The following is a 13466-nucleotide window of genomic DNA, read 5'->3' as shown; positions in this document are numbered from 1 at the left end:
AGTTGGCAATGATAGAATGTAACTAAGTAGATTTACTGAAGTACTGCACTTATGTACAATTATGAGGTTTTGTACGTAACCTGAGTGTTTCCATTTTCTGGTATAGCTACTTCCACTCAGAAACAAATGCTGCACTTTTTATTCCCTACATTCATTTGAAAAATATAGTCACTATACATTTTCACGAGTGCATGTTGGAATAATCTCTGTGTGAAATGTACCTATTTCAGGCCTTTATGATGATGAAACTCATATTCACCGGCAGTAAATGAGCTTTGCATTTCGCAGTTTTGCTGTGCTCCTGCCCTGTCACATACATACAAAGTAGATCAAATCACATACATAAATTCACCCGATTATATTTTCATGTTCCACACCAGGGATCAAACCAGTGAAGATATAAATATTTTATTGTTGCCTATTAAGCAGCTTCACTTGGACTGTGTTGTCTACACTTGGCTGGGGATCTTCATGAGCAGTAGGTTGAAGGTCCAAAGAGTGCATCTCAAGGCCTTCTACAGTATTTGCCCTGAGGATTAAAACAAAATACATTGTAAACATCTGACACTACATAAGTGATCTAAAGATAGGGGGTTATTGAAATGAATAGCTGTCCCTGGAAAATTAGCAACACCAGTTTAAGATATTGCCAGTCAGTTTAATAAAGGTTTCCAGGGGTGACCCGGTGCATGAATGGTGCTTACATCACATTTACAGAAGCCTCCATCAGCCGACCGACGGGATGCAATTTTTTCCTTCTGGCGTTTCATGATAGTCAGCTATTGTTTACTGACGCATTCTCTGCATTTGGTGTGGTTGTGGATGATGTAACAGTACTGAGAAAACCCCTTGCCTCCTCTCCAGCTTCAGTATCGTTTTCTCTAACCACTGCATGAAAGCTGTACAATAACCTCCTGTTGTTAAGCCAACAAATGGAAAAAGAACTCCTCTTAAGTTGGCTCTTGGAGGGCTTTTGGATCCACTTGAATGCGAGAGGAGGGTGCTCCATTACTTTTGCAAACTTCCTCTTCAGAGGGTGCCACATGTGACTGGTACTGAGAGTGTCTTGCACAACTTGGAGATTTTCCACAAAGAGAGAAGATCCTAAGGGTGACAGCAGATTTGGCTATTTTGAGCTCATGATAGCCTCGATAAAAACTGCATAACAGAAAGCAGAAAAGGTTGGCCATATAAGGCTTTAAACACAAATCAGAGTGGAATCCTGTACATCTGAGGTATCCTGTCATGCACTTTGTTGAAAAGCTATTAAAGAAACTGAAATTACATTTTTTTAACCAATTCATCCAATCATCAGCTTTTGGAAAGAAAGGACAACTGATCCTAAAGTATAATTTAAAATAAGCATATTTTAGTCCTCGAGTGCTAAAAAGACTACGTCAGTAAGAATTGCAATGTTGGTGGAAGAATTTAGCTAAATACAATTAATGATGATAATGATGTTGATGATGTTCATAATAACAGTTATATAAAGTACTTTGAGCAGAAACAAGATCTAAGTTCTGATAATCGCCTGAGCAAATTGGTGGTAGTTGACAGGTGTAGCAGACAGACAGGCAGTGGTGTCGGTGAATGTTTTCATGTCAGAAAATGCTTCTCAGTCATAGTTATACTGCATGACAGCAAAACAAAAGGACTCAGGAGCTAAATTTTATCTGAATGAACATGCAGGTGTTGGAAATTCAAGCTAAATTTTAGCTTAGGTCATGCCATTACCTTCACCTCCTCCTACTCCTGTGAAATCTAACACTGGATGAGGATGAATCATTCTAGAGTGATGAGAAATAGGATCCAACATTAAATATTGTTATTCTGTGGGTACAAACATACAAAGCTCTCACATGACATTTATATTTTTGTTGTATGTATAATATTTATCCATATGTGCATGTATTGTATTAAGAAAACAAACATTAAAACTGAATCTTCACTGTGAATATATCTTACTTAACATCAGCAACTTAATACTTTGTGTAGTTGTAATCTAATGGATGTTGTTGTTTGGCATTGTGGAGTATCTTAAGGCATTATTAAATAATGTAAAGTGGAGTAGATATTCCATTTAACAAACACATCATTCATACAACCGCAACCTGTGCTTTTATTTTGAAGACGACAACTCTCCGGAAAGTGTGACGACACGCCTCCGTCATGACGCCGGCGCGAGTGCGGAAGCGAGTGAGTTGAGTTTCCCCACATGGCGAAAATGGCTGCGAACGGGGAAAAACAACAGGGCCACAGACCCGGCATATACAAACAGAAAAATAAGGCCCACAAAAATGGCAGGCACCGGACGAAAGGTGAAATCGAGAGAGATAACAAAGGTGAGCTGTGGTCAGCGACGAAGTGTTACTTAACGTCAGCTGTTGGCCGTGTTGTGTTAGCGTGTGCATCTGCAAACACACGTGTTGAGTTTTCTGGTGAATTTAGGGATGGCGTCGGTTCAGTGGAAGACGTTTGTCACATATTTGAGTAGTATTTTAACACCTTACTTTAGAGGAAATTGCGTAGCTCTTGCCAAGCGTATCTAAACTGTTGGCGCACACCTGTCTTCAGTTGACGTGTGACCATTTAAAGCACCGGGGAACCAATCAGGGATCAATGATACCGCAGGAGAGAAGGGAGTTGTCATTATATGTTAACCTTGGGCGAGTGTGTTGTCAGAACATGTTGTCAAAGTATTTTCCACACCTCAAAACCTTACATGTAGCTTAATATTATTAAACTATACTGTATTATAAATTCAGTGCCACTGATGCTGAAGCATCAAGTTTATGACTTGGTTGCAAAACTGTCTTACAACACAATTGTAAACTACACTTTGAATGCAAAGGGTATTATACTTGATATGTTAATATGGCGCCAGAAGGCTTAGCACTAAAGCAAAATGATTAGCTGTAGTTTTGCACAATTTAACAATCCATCATACATTGTGAAAATTTGCAACATCCTTTGACATTTTATGTGTTATACACTGCAGATAGTATGAAGTTTGTCCAATAATGTGTCCAAATTTGGCTTTGTGCATTTTCCACATCACTTTGGATCTTGAACAACACACTAATAAATCCCTGTGTTTGACTCTCTCTCAGGGAGAGTGTCAGTGACGGCCCTTACCAAAAAACAGAGGAAGGAGCAAAAGAAGATGGACAGAAGGCACAAAGCCAACCAGCTGCGCCAGAATAAAAAAGACATGGTATGTTTTGAATGAATAGTCTTCTTTGAATCACTTGTTGGTGCTGCAGAAGTTAAGTGTCTGTTGTCTTTTAAGGTCCTCACAGAAAAGCGACGGCTCGGTAGCAGGGACGGTCCCCCTCATTTGGTCGCTGTGGTGTCCCTCCATGCTTCGGTCGACGCCGGCGCTATCACCAAACTGCTACGTGGGGAGGATGCTGGAGGCATCGTGCATCAGGAGCGATGCGTCACTGGCATCAGTGACAGTTTTGGGATGATTCTTCCTCGTTTTAAGCAAAGGTTCATGTTTGTAAGCCAGAGCACAGGTAAGAATTCAGTGATACGTAACAGTTGCTCCTTTATATAACAGAACTGAACTGAAAGCAGCATTCGTTTTTCAGATATTAATGCAAAGCTATATTTACAAACACAAAAAACAACACTCACCAAAGCACAGACTGGCATTCCAGGTTGTTCAATACATGTTTAAAATAACTGCTGACATATGCAAGAACATAAAGGCAACCACTCAATAGAAGAGCCCCAAATCTTATAAGTGGCAGCTTGTTACCGTCTGAATTATTTATTTATTTATTTATTTTTTTAAATCAAGGTTATGTGTTCATTACTGTAGCTAACACAATATAAAATTGTTCTGGTTAAGAGTCTTATGTTGCTCTGTGGAGTTCAAAGATATGTACTCCAAGCAGTGCAGGTGACAAATAAAGGAAGTACTTTCAAGATCTAATTGACATGAAGCAATCATCTAAAATGTTATTAGTAAAACAAAAACTAAATACTAACAACAAATAATAGATCCCACAATGCCTTTTTGTTGCACCATTTTGTCTTCCTGTTGTCCTATTCTGAAGCTTCTCTTGTGGTTTCTTTGGACAGCTGACATGCACTCCCTGCTGGATGTCGCCAAGATTGCAGACAGCCTTGTGTTTGTGCTGGACTCGACTGAAGCCTGGGACAGCTATGGAGAGTACTGTCTCTCCTGCCTTTTTGCCCAGGGCCTCCCAAGCCATGGTGGGTATAAACTGAAGCCCACAGCTGTAGCTTTTAGACTTCTCTATTGATTTTTAAAAAATTGATTTCTTTTCTCGTGTGCATTTTCTAAGCCCTTGTGTCTCTGTCTCTAATTTCACCCCATGTAGCACTGGTGTGTCAGGGTGTGTCTGATCTTCCTGTGAAGAAGAGGGTCGAGTCCAGGAGAGCCCTGTCAAAGATCACTGAGATCCGTTTTCCTGATGCCCGTCTCTTCCCTTTGGATTCAGAGCAGGATGCCACTCTTCTTCTAAGACACCTTGGCACTCAGAGACAGAGAAAGCTTGGTTTCCGCTCCAGACGTTCCCATCTTTTGGCTCAGCATGTCACTTTCACACCCAACAGCCCTGCTGAGGGGACAGGCGGTGGACCCACAGGGCTGGGGACCCTCTGTGTCTCCGGGTACGTCCGCGGCCGTCCTCTACGGGTTGACAGACTGGTGCACATCAGTGGACATGGAGACTTTCAGCTCAGTCAGATTGATGCTCCATCAGACCCTCTGCCCCTCAACTTAACAGCAGCCAGACCAGCAAAGTCCAGCAAGACAGGAGACATTGACATGATGGTAGGTTTTAATGTTTTTTATCGATCAACCCTCCGAAAACTCAAAATGCAAACAGCTTCTCACTAACTCTTATTCTAGAAAGGGTGAGAGGTTTTCTCTAATGTATTTTACTATTTATAAACTTATACATTTGTTTTAATGCGACATATAACAACTGATTTATCTGCTGTTCACCTTCAACAGAGACATTACTTAAGACTGTTTTGTGTATTGATGGAATAGATAGTTATAAGTAATTTAAAAGAGACTTCACTTCAATAATTAATATTTCAAGTGTGCACTTTTAAATGCAGAAATAACCCACAACAATAAAAGAGTGACGATAATGATTATAATAAATTGAGCAAATTTAGAAAAAAAAAAGAACTCTCTTCTTTTCACACAACAAGTGTAAATGTGGTGATAACTCAGGCGTGTTTCTCACAGGATGGAGGCGAAGGTGAGGCTCCGGTGCGGATGCTCATGAAAGCGGATCCAAAATCCAGAGAGAGTTTGCAGGCCGAGGCCGAGGTCGACCCCATGGATGGAGAGCAGACGTGGCCGACAGAAACAGAGCTGCTGGAAGCCGAAGGTGCCGAAACAGAATTTACACAATTTACACATCGCATTTTGAGATGATAGTATTGTTAGAGGCAGTTGAGCAAAGTCTAACACAGTCTGTTTTTTTGTGTGTTTTTTTTCACATGCATTTATTACATATTATTTTGAACCATGATATGTGCGTGACACAACCTTAAGGCATGGTTATATACAGTGTAATCTATGATAATAAGACAGAAGTCTTAATGTTTCTGTGATGTTTCTATCGGCTGTTTAGAGGCCAGGAAGAACAAACGTGTGATGAAGGTCCCAAAAGGAACATCAGACTACCAGGCTACGTGGATTGTTGATGAGGACGGGGAGGAGAATGGAGACATGGATGAAGAAAGCAGTGATAATGATGATGACGATGACATGTTGGATGAGGCCATGGAGGGAGAAGATGAAGAGACTAACTCTCAGGTACACAGTGCAGACTATTGATCATTTTCTTTGACATACTGTATATCTATAGATTCACAATTTACATTATTTGTTTGACGCCTCTTGCTGGAGAGCAGCAGCTGAGTGGTGTTGTTGAGTTCCAACCAAGTGGATTCCTGAGGCAGGAGGACTGCATAGTGTGTCAAGGGGAAAATACAACAGGACTCAAACAAATGCATAGTGATACCATGTGGCACACAATAAGGACTAAGTCTCCATTGAAAGTTCCCAGCATTTTTTTAAATATGAGTCAGAGAAAAAGTTCAAAACTTTTAGACCTTGGAGAAGCTGGAATCTACACATATTTGATATTATAAACTCAAATGCACACTGTAATTTCTGCCACTAGGGGTCTCTCACTCAAAACAATAAAAACAAAAGACGATGAAGACGGGAAGAGGGATTGTTAAGTTGTTTTCGTCTTAAATAACCATGACTCAGAGGAGGTACTGCATTAAAGTTGATTTCACTTTCGGTTGAGTCACACTTGCCAACTTCCTTGCTCACCCCCCGACATATCATTTAGTGCTTCCTCAGAAGTTATAATGACAGGAAACCAAATGAAACACACATTTACCGTGATTACAATTACAGATTTCACTGGCTTTGAATATTGTTGGTAACGCAGGAGAATGCAAGTACACAACAAGGTATAGTTGTTTTTTTATGGAGTCATTTTTACATGTATTTTGTAATTATTACTAAAATTCCTGTTAATTCATTGAGCTCTTTCTTAATTGATTAACCAATTAATACTTTCAGACCTGCCCTATTTCAGCCTGAGCACACCTTTAGGATGAGTTTAGTCAGACAGCGTAATCTTATGGAGAGGACAGTAATCTGTGGAGGAGCTCTGAGTGTCAGCGGTTTCCGGGGCTGGAGCGGTGCATACGTGACCCGCCGTCAGTGCACCTCGTAACTGAGAGGCACTGTTTGTTTTCTCAGTGTCTGTCTCTGGCCTGTAGTGCCAGGCTGCTCACCACAACAATAGTGTTTGGAGCAGGAGTCCCGAGAGAAGCCTCCTGTCTTCCTGTCCTGTGAACAGAGCTTCCTGTCTGGACGAAAGGGAGGGGTCGACCATTTATTTTATTTCCAGCTCTGCTTGAAAAGACGTAGGGGAAACTGTCCTTATGCAATGAGTTCATTACGATCTGTAATTGTTATTAGCATGCGTTTGATGTTAAGGTCCACACACAGGAATACATATTTAGGAGAGGGTAACAATGGGGAAAAGGGTACTTCAAATGATAATGATTATTATTACTGCAGCGAGGATGTTGGAAAGGTTGTGAATCAACCCCATGCTGAGCGTTTCCCTTCATGTGCGTCTCTGCCAGTTGACTGTAAAGCATGTCGTCTTTGATGATTCATTTCCTCTTACAAATATATTACCCGTGGAGGTTACATTTCTAGGAGTTGTCAGTGTGGATGTCTGGAAACACCGGAGACAAGTCTTTTTTTTTTTTTTATAGACACACTGATAAAGACACACAATTCAAATCTATGCAAACCAGGGAATCCCATAGTTTGAATCCTGGCAACTTCCTTATCACATTCAAACATACCGATGCAAATGCTTCCGTGAGTCTTCACGGAACGCTGCTCTTATTGTGGCTGCTTTTAGTGTTGTTTATGCTTGGCTATTATACAATAACACTTTCTAAACTTAGATTCTCTTTGACCGCACTTGTTCCCAACTTGTGCGTCTAGTCATTGTTTGTTTGTAAATGGGGAGGCAGAAATCAGCCTTAGGGAACTAGGAAAAGAGGTGTGTGTGTCTGGATTTGCTGTTGTATGTACGAAAGCATTTAAAAGTAAGATTTGGGGTAATAGCTCATAGTTTCATTCAGGGATGTTTAATGGTCAGTTCACAGCATTTACAGGAAAATTAGAGGAAAATGTATTTCCAATCTGAATGTTAGATTTTACATACATTTACTTCGATTGACACATTATGTTCATATTTTTATTTTTTTAGCTTTTAAAGTGAAGAACATGAAAGGAAGAAAGCAAACAAATAATTATTAAGTAAATTCGTTAATCCAAAGTTTTCTTCCTCTTGTGGCTTGTTTTGACCATGAGATCTTCTTCATAAGATCAAGTGTTTTTGAGTATTTTTACTTCTAACTGATAACAATTAGCTAATAGGCAGATAGGAAATGGGAAGAGAAAATAAGGTAAATTGTGGATGTGGCACAGACCCATTTTGATGCCCCATCTTCAAACCAGACACACTAAATTATATACAATATGGATACTTTACATTTTTTAATGCACGTCATTTCAATCTAGTGTGATCCTTTTCAAACCTGGAGCTTCAATCATACACCTCACAATGTAAAAAAAATGCTAATAGTCACTTCTGAGTGGACAGGGAACATGAAACTTCCTTTAGTATCTTCACTTTTCAACTTGTACAAGGGTCTATGTATGTTTATTCACTCAAAAACAGTGGAATTTTCTGTTCTGGCCTCTAATATCAACATGGCTCAGTTGTGCTATACTTTTGTACAAATTGTTCTGTATCCTTCCTGCTCAGGAGCCAGGTTCAGGCTGTGCCTCAGAGGAAGAAGAGGAGGAGGAAGAGGAGGAGGAAGAGCTGTGCACCACAGGGCGAACTGGAGCAGATCAACGCTATGATGAGCACATTGACGAAGCTGCGGAAGAAGAGGGTCTGAAACGCTACCGTGAAGCTCGAGCCAATGAAATGTTTCCCGATGAGGTGGACACGCCCCTCGACGTGGCAGCCAGAATCAGGTCAGTTGTTCTTATATGTAGGATGAGGCGTGAATATGCAAGTGTTGTTTGGGAGGAAAACAAATTCTGAGATAACTTTGTTCGTCTTTGTTAAGTTTGATCATTGCCTCATTTAATCTCATTGCTGTCGTCTTTGTGAGTAGGTTCCAGCGCTACAGAGGCCTAAAAAGTTTCCGCGCCTCGCCCTGGGACCCCATGGAGAACCTGCCTCTCAACTACTCGCGTATCTTCCAGTTCCAGAGCTTTGAACGCACTCGCCGCCACATCCTGGCCGAGGCTGCAGCTGAGGAAGAGGGAGCCATGGTAATAACTGACCAACAAAAAGCAGTGACCATCATCAGTGGGAAATAAACTCTTGATGCACTCTAGATTTGCGGCTTCGCTGACTTTCGTTGCCCTTTCTGTTCCAGGTCGGCTGGTATGTTACGCTTCACATCATCGATGTGCCTTTTTCTGTGATGGAGAGTGTGCAGTCAGGCAGACCTCTGACTCTGGTGTCTCTGTTGCCTCATGAACAGAAGGTATGACATCCAGAAGTGGTTATAACTGTTTGTTTGAAACAAAGTTCAGCTGACTGCACAGTGTTATTGTTATTGATTTTTCTGGCCTCATCGTTTGGTTCCTCTCTACACAGATGTCAGTGATGCACTTGTTGGTGAGGAGACACCCCAGTAATACAGAGCCGATCAAATCCAAAGAGGAGCTGGTGTTCCACTGTGGATTCCGGAGGTTCCGAGCTTCTCCGATCTTCTCTCAGCACACCTCAGGTAGAAATAGACTAAAGACTAAACACGCCCCTAAATGTACCTCTTACTTAAATCACCTCATACATGCATAAAAAAACTGAGACTGTATTAATAAGTGACATTTTGTACCAAAATCTGTTGGATTTGTTTTTTGTAGAGCTTCTCTCTTCAAATCCAAACTTTTTAGGTCCTTTGCTTCAGTATTTTCATTTTCTGCTACTTAACTCTGCTCCATTTATTTGATAATTTTAGCAACTAGTTATTTGCAAACTCAGACACTGTGGTGACCACTAACAGGAAAAGGATGATGCATAATCGCTGAATATCAGCCCCAGTCGTCAGTTATTAACATATTGTCAAGACGAAAATAGCTTAGAAAGACTGACAAAACAAAAAAAACACCACTGTAAGTAAACAAATACAAATCAAAGCAGAAAAAAACAACAAAAAACACCAGACAGCTAATATTAAACCTTGTCCATAATAGACCGTCAAAGTCAAGCACATTTATTCTCTTAATAAATAGAAAGAGTGGACCGCATATTTTCACAGATACATTTTGAATGAAGTTTTTGCCACTTTGTCATGACACTAAAATCCCCAGGAACAGAGGATGACAGATTCTTTGAATTGTTCACTTACTTAAAGGCCAGTGAGTTCAGTGTCTTGCTTGGTTTTCTAGTTATATGACCAATTATTTGTCGTTCAGTAGCATTATGGATTTGCTGTTACTTCTATTCAAAAACTACAGCAGCAGAATGATTGTAGGAGCAATTGGTCTGCAGCAGATTTAGCTGCAGGACATACAGCTGTAAATGAATTATTGAGCACTGAACTCGGCTCTGCTTTTCTGTAGCTGACAAACACAAGATGGAGCGCTTCCTCAGGCCAGACGCCCCCACTGTGGTGTCCGTGTACGCTCCAATCACCTTCAACCCAGCGGGAGTCCTGCTCTTCAAACAAAGGAATGATGGTGAGAAGAAAAGTTCGACCTTTATTTGAAAATAAAGTAGATTTCATTTGTGGCTTGGCTGCCTTGATTTTGAACTTTTGACTGTTTGCTCTGTTGTCTCTTGAATAGTTTTATTTGATTATCCTTTTAAGTTAATTATCGGTATTTGAGCTTGTGTTCTTGTTTACTGTGATTTTCTAGGCATCCAGGACCTTGTGGCTACAGGCAGTCTGCTCAGCTGTGACCCTCAGCGTGTCGTGCTTAAGAGGATTGTGCTGAGCGGACACCCGTTCAAGATTAACCGGCGTTCTGCTGTCGTTCGTTACATGTTCTTTAACAGAGGTGAGAGGATGTTACTTTGACAACAGAATATCAGATGATGGTTCACGTCTCTGTGGCTTTAAGCTTCATGGTTACCTGGTCTTCTGTCTTTCTGTGTCAGATGACATCATGTGGTTCAAGCCAGTGGAGCTGCGAACAAAGTGGGGTCGGAGAGGCCACATCAAGGAGGCTTTAGGTGAGAAAATTAAAAATAAAACGCTGCGTCTGCAGCTTCCTTTGAGCAATGTCTGTTATCTCCTGCCAATTATGACCGCTATATTTATTTATTTTCAGGAACTCACGGTCACATGAAGTGTGTGTTTGATAACCAGCTGCGCTCTCAAGACACAATCTTGATGAATTTGTACAAGAGAGTGTATCCTCGCTGGACGTACGACCCCTACGTGTCGCTGCCTTTACCGTGGGTCAAGAGAGAGATCACTGTGGAGATGGATGACTTGGACATGGAGTAGTGGAGGGACAAAAGACAGACTTTACATCAATGTGATCACATGACATTTTCAAAAAGTGTAATGTGTATTAATTAAAACTATTTAGATCAAAAGTATCCCATGTCTAATTGTTCATCTTGGGCAGGGCTGCTTGTGTGTTTGGCTCACCATGTTTCTAATGCGAAATGAATTTAAAAAAACAAACTATACTATAAATCATGGTCTAGTCTGTTTATTTATTTTTCACAATCTAAGCATGGCGTCCAGATTGAGACTTTGTATTGTTATTAACAGTTCAGAGATTCCCCAAGGTCCTGATTTCTTCAGATCTTGGTCTCAGGTAATCAGAAGCTGTTGGGTGCACCTGTGATGTTCTCCCTCAGCTGGCTGCAGTCAGTCAGCTGGGAGACTCTAAGGTGGCTGCAGTTCTCCTGTTCAGATGGTTGTGTGTTTTCAGGGAGTCAGCACCATCAGTGTGTTTGATGTTTGGGTGAAAATCTATGTCGAGGTTTCTTGCTTTTGACCAGTTTCTATACATCTTGTTTCTCCCCTGATCAGTGACTCCCACTTCACCTTTGGTTTTTGGGTGTAATGTTTTTTGTTCATCTATCATTTTGATAGAGTCACTGGGTTGTTGTGGGTTTTATTCTCACCGCCACCTTTTAGACACCAAAGGACCAGTTTGCTTTGACCCTTTTGTGATTTGTGCAGAGCTTTGTTAGTTTCCCAACCTGCGACCTGTCCTTCAGGTTTTGTTTTATGGGAAAACATAACAGCATCCAAATTCAGTCAATTTGGTAAACTTGGGATTCATACCAGTATGCATAACACAATACAGCAGGTGTTTGTTTTGGCTCCTGGCCCACAATAAAGTTCCAATCTTGTTCCTCCAAGCAGGACTGTTTGGGCTCCCCTGATCCTGAGGTTTCTGGTCCCATTTTGCCATTTTCCTCGTTGCTGGGTCTGTTATGGCCACTAGATGGCAGCGATGAATAAGAATTCATCAAGCTTCCACACTACTTTGTTTGAAATGGCTCAGAAGTATTTGAGTGACTACCACTTAACAAATAGCTGTGTATGATTAAACAGATGATGAGGGCTGTTAGAGCAGCGGCTGGTGGGTCACTGATAGTTTTTACATTAGTCATGTATCAGGCCCATTAAAACTGGCAACTCTTGAAAGTCACACAGCTGTGGCTCAAAGCCTGCAGCCACATTAAAATGCAATAACTGGGACAAAATCATTATATTGATAATGTTTTGGATATTTGAGGAACTTTAATCAGGGATAAAGAACTCCCAAGTTAAACAGAAATTCTCAGTGAATGACTTCTGGCCTTTAAGATTTTGACAAATAGCAGCTGTCGGCTTCATTTATTTATGTTCATTATTTATCACAAACACGCCTTTCAGAGACGAGGCAGCCAGGACCTAATTAATCACCAGTCTTGGAGTGAATTTAATGCCGTATGAAATGATGCTCAACACAAAATTCGAGACTTTTACACTTGATTAAGCTATTTTAAGTGTGAGGGTAAGACAATAAACAACAGCTCTACAAATGACACGCTCTCAGTATACTTTCTGTTTCGTGTTATTCGTTGAAAGTGGTGTAACTAAAATTGTATGAGCAGTGAAGAATAGAAGTATTAATAGCACTATTACCAGACAGTGTACACCCCTCCATACCCCCGGCTCTCCCTCTCTCTCCGTGGTGGTCCTGACCTGAAGCCTCCTCCTCAGCTTTAGTCTCTCACACACACACACACACACACACTGAGATCACGACCTCTCTTGTCGCTTTCAAACTGAAGCTGAGATGCTCTACAGCTTTCCGTCCTTCCCCGACCCGATGCTCTGTTTCTTAGGAAAACACTTGATTTATGAATTGCAATATTTATCATAAAACCGAGCTCCCGCATGCTTTGCAGCAACATGATTCATCCATGGGCTGTGCTGGGACTGCACCACAGATGCATGCCAATATGTCTGGGGAAACCAGAAGGTGAAGACTTTGGGATGGAGAGGAGAACATGATCCAAGAAACAAAAGGGGAGCAAAAGTTCAGTGCGTGCTGTTTTATTTGGAAAAAGTTGAAGAAAAAAGATAATACAATCGAGAAAGACTAATGTCTCTATTGCCCATGGGGGGCAAGCTGGGAGCTCTGGACAGTTTTGTGGTAACACTCAATTTATTTCCTGCTTTGCTTCTTTTTTTTCTTCTTCTTCTTCTTTCTTACATGTATCAAGGCAAGGGCACAGTAACTGATGTGTTGAACACATCTTGTTAAGGCGGAGGGGAGGGGTGTTGTGTGTTCTGCTGGCCAGCAGTTCATGACGAGGGGAGGGGGAATTCAATACCCCCTTGATGGAGAATGCTCTTAAAGTAACACATGTACAAAAATGGTT

The 13466-nt window shown here is 41.1% G+C and overlaps 1 protein-coding gene and 1 long non-coding RNA gene across 2 annotated transcripts; one reads left to right on the top strand and one right to left on the bottom strand.

Annotated features, from left to right (window-relative positions):
• Nucleotides 1–406: 406 nt before the first annotated feature.
• On the bottom strand, nt 407–2253 carry LOC119032921. The gene is made up of 3 exons (XR_005079095.1): nt 2112–2253; nt 1735–1787; nt 407–529 (listed from the first exon to the last, which is right to left on the bottom strand). It is a non-coding gene; the product is annotated as an uncharacterized LOC119032921 (long non-coding RNA).
• On the top strand, nt 2137–11274 carry tsr1 (TSR1 ribosome maturation factor). The gene is made up of 15 exons (XM_037122554.1): nt 2137–2342; nt 3111–3214; nt 3290–3518; nt 4090–4224; nt 4353–4807; nt 5234–5378; nt 5625–5809; nt 8370–8587; nt 8731–8890; nt 8998–9108; nt 9222–9354; nt 10190–10306; nt 10487–10627; nt 10728–10802; nt 10901–11274. The coding sequence occupies exons 1-15, from the start codon at nt 2216–2218 to the stop codon at nt 11077–11079; spliced, it is 2514 nt and encodes an 837-aa protein (XP_036978449.1). The 5' UTR covers nt 2137–2215; the 3' UTR covers nt 11080–11274.
• The last annotated feature ends 2192 nt before the right edge of the window (nt 11275–13466 follow it).

This window comes from Acanthopagrus latus, chromosome 2 (assembly GCF_904848185.1).
Source record: "Acanthopagrus latus isolate v.2019 chromosome 2, fAcaLat1.1, whole genome shotgun sequence".
Taxonomy (NCBI): domain Eukaryota; kingdom Metazoa; phylum Chordata; class Actinopteri; order Spariformes; family Sparidae; genus Acanthopagrus; species Acanthopagrus latus.
This window is presented reverse-complemented; position numbering and strand designations above follow the sequence as displayed.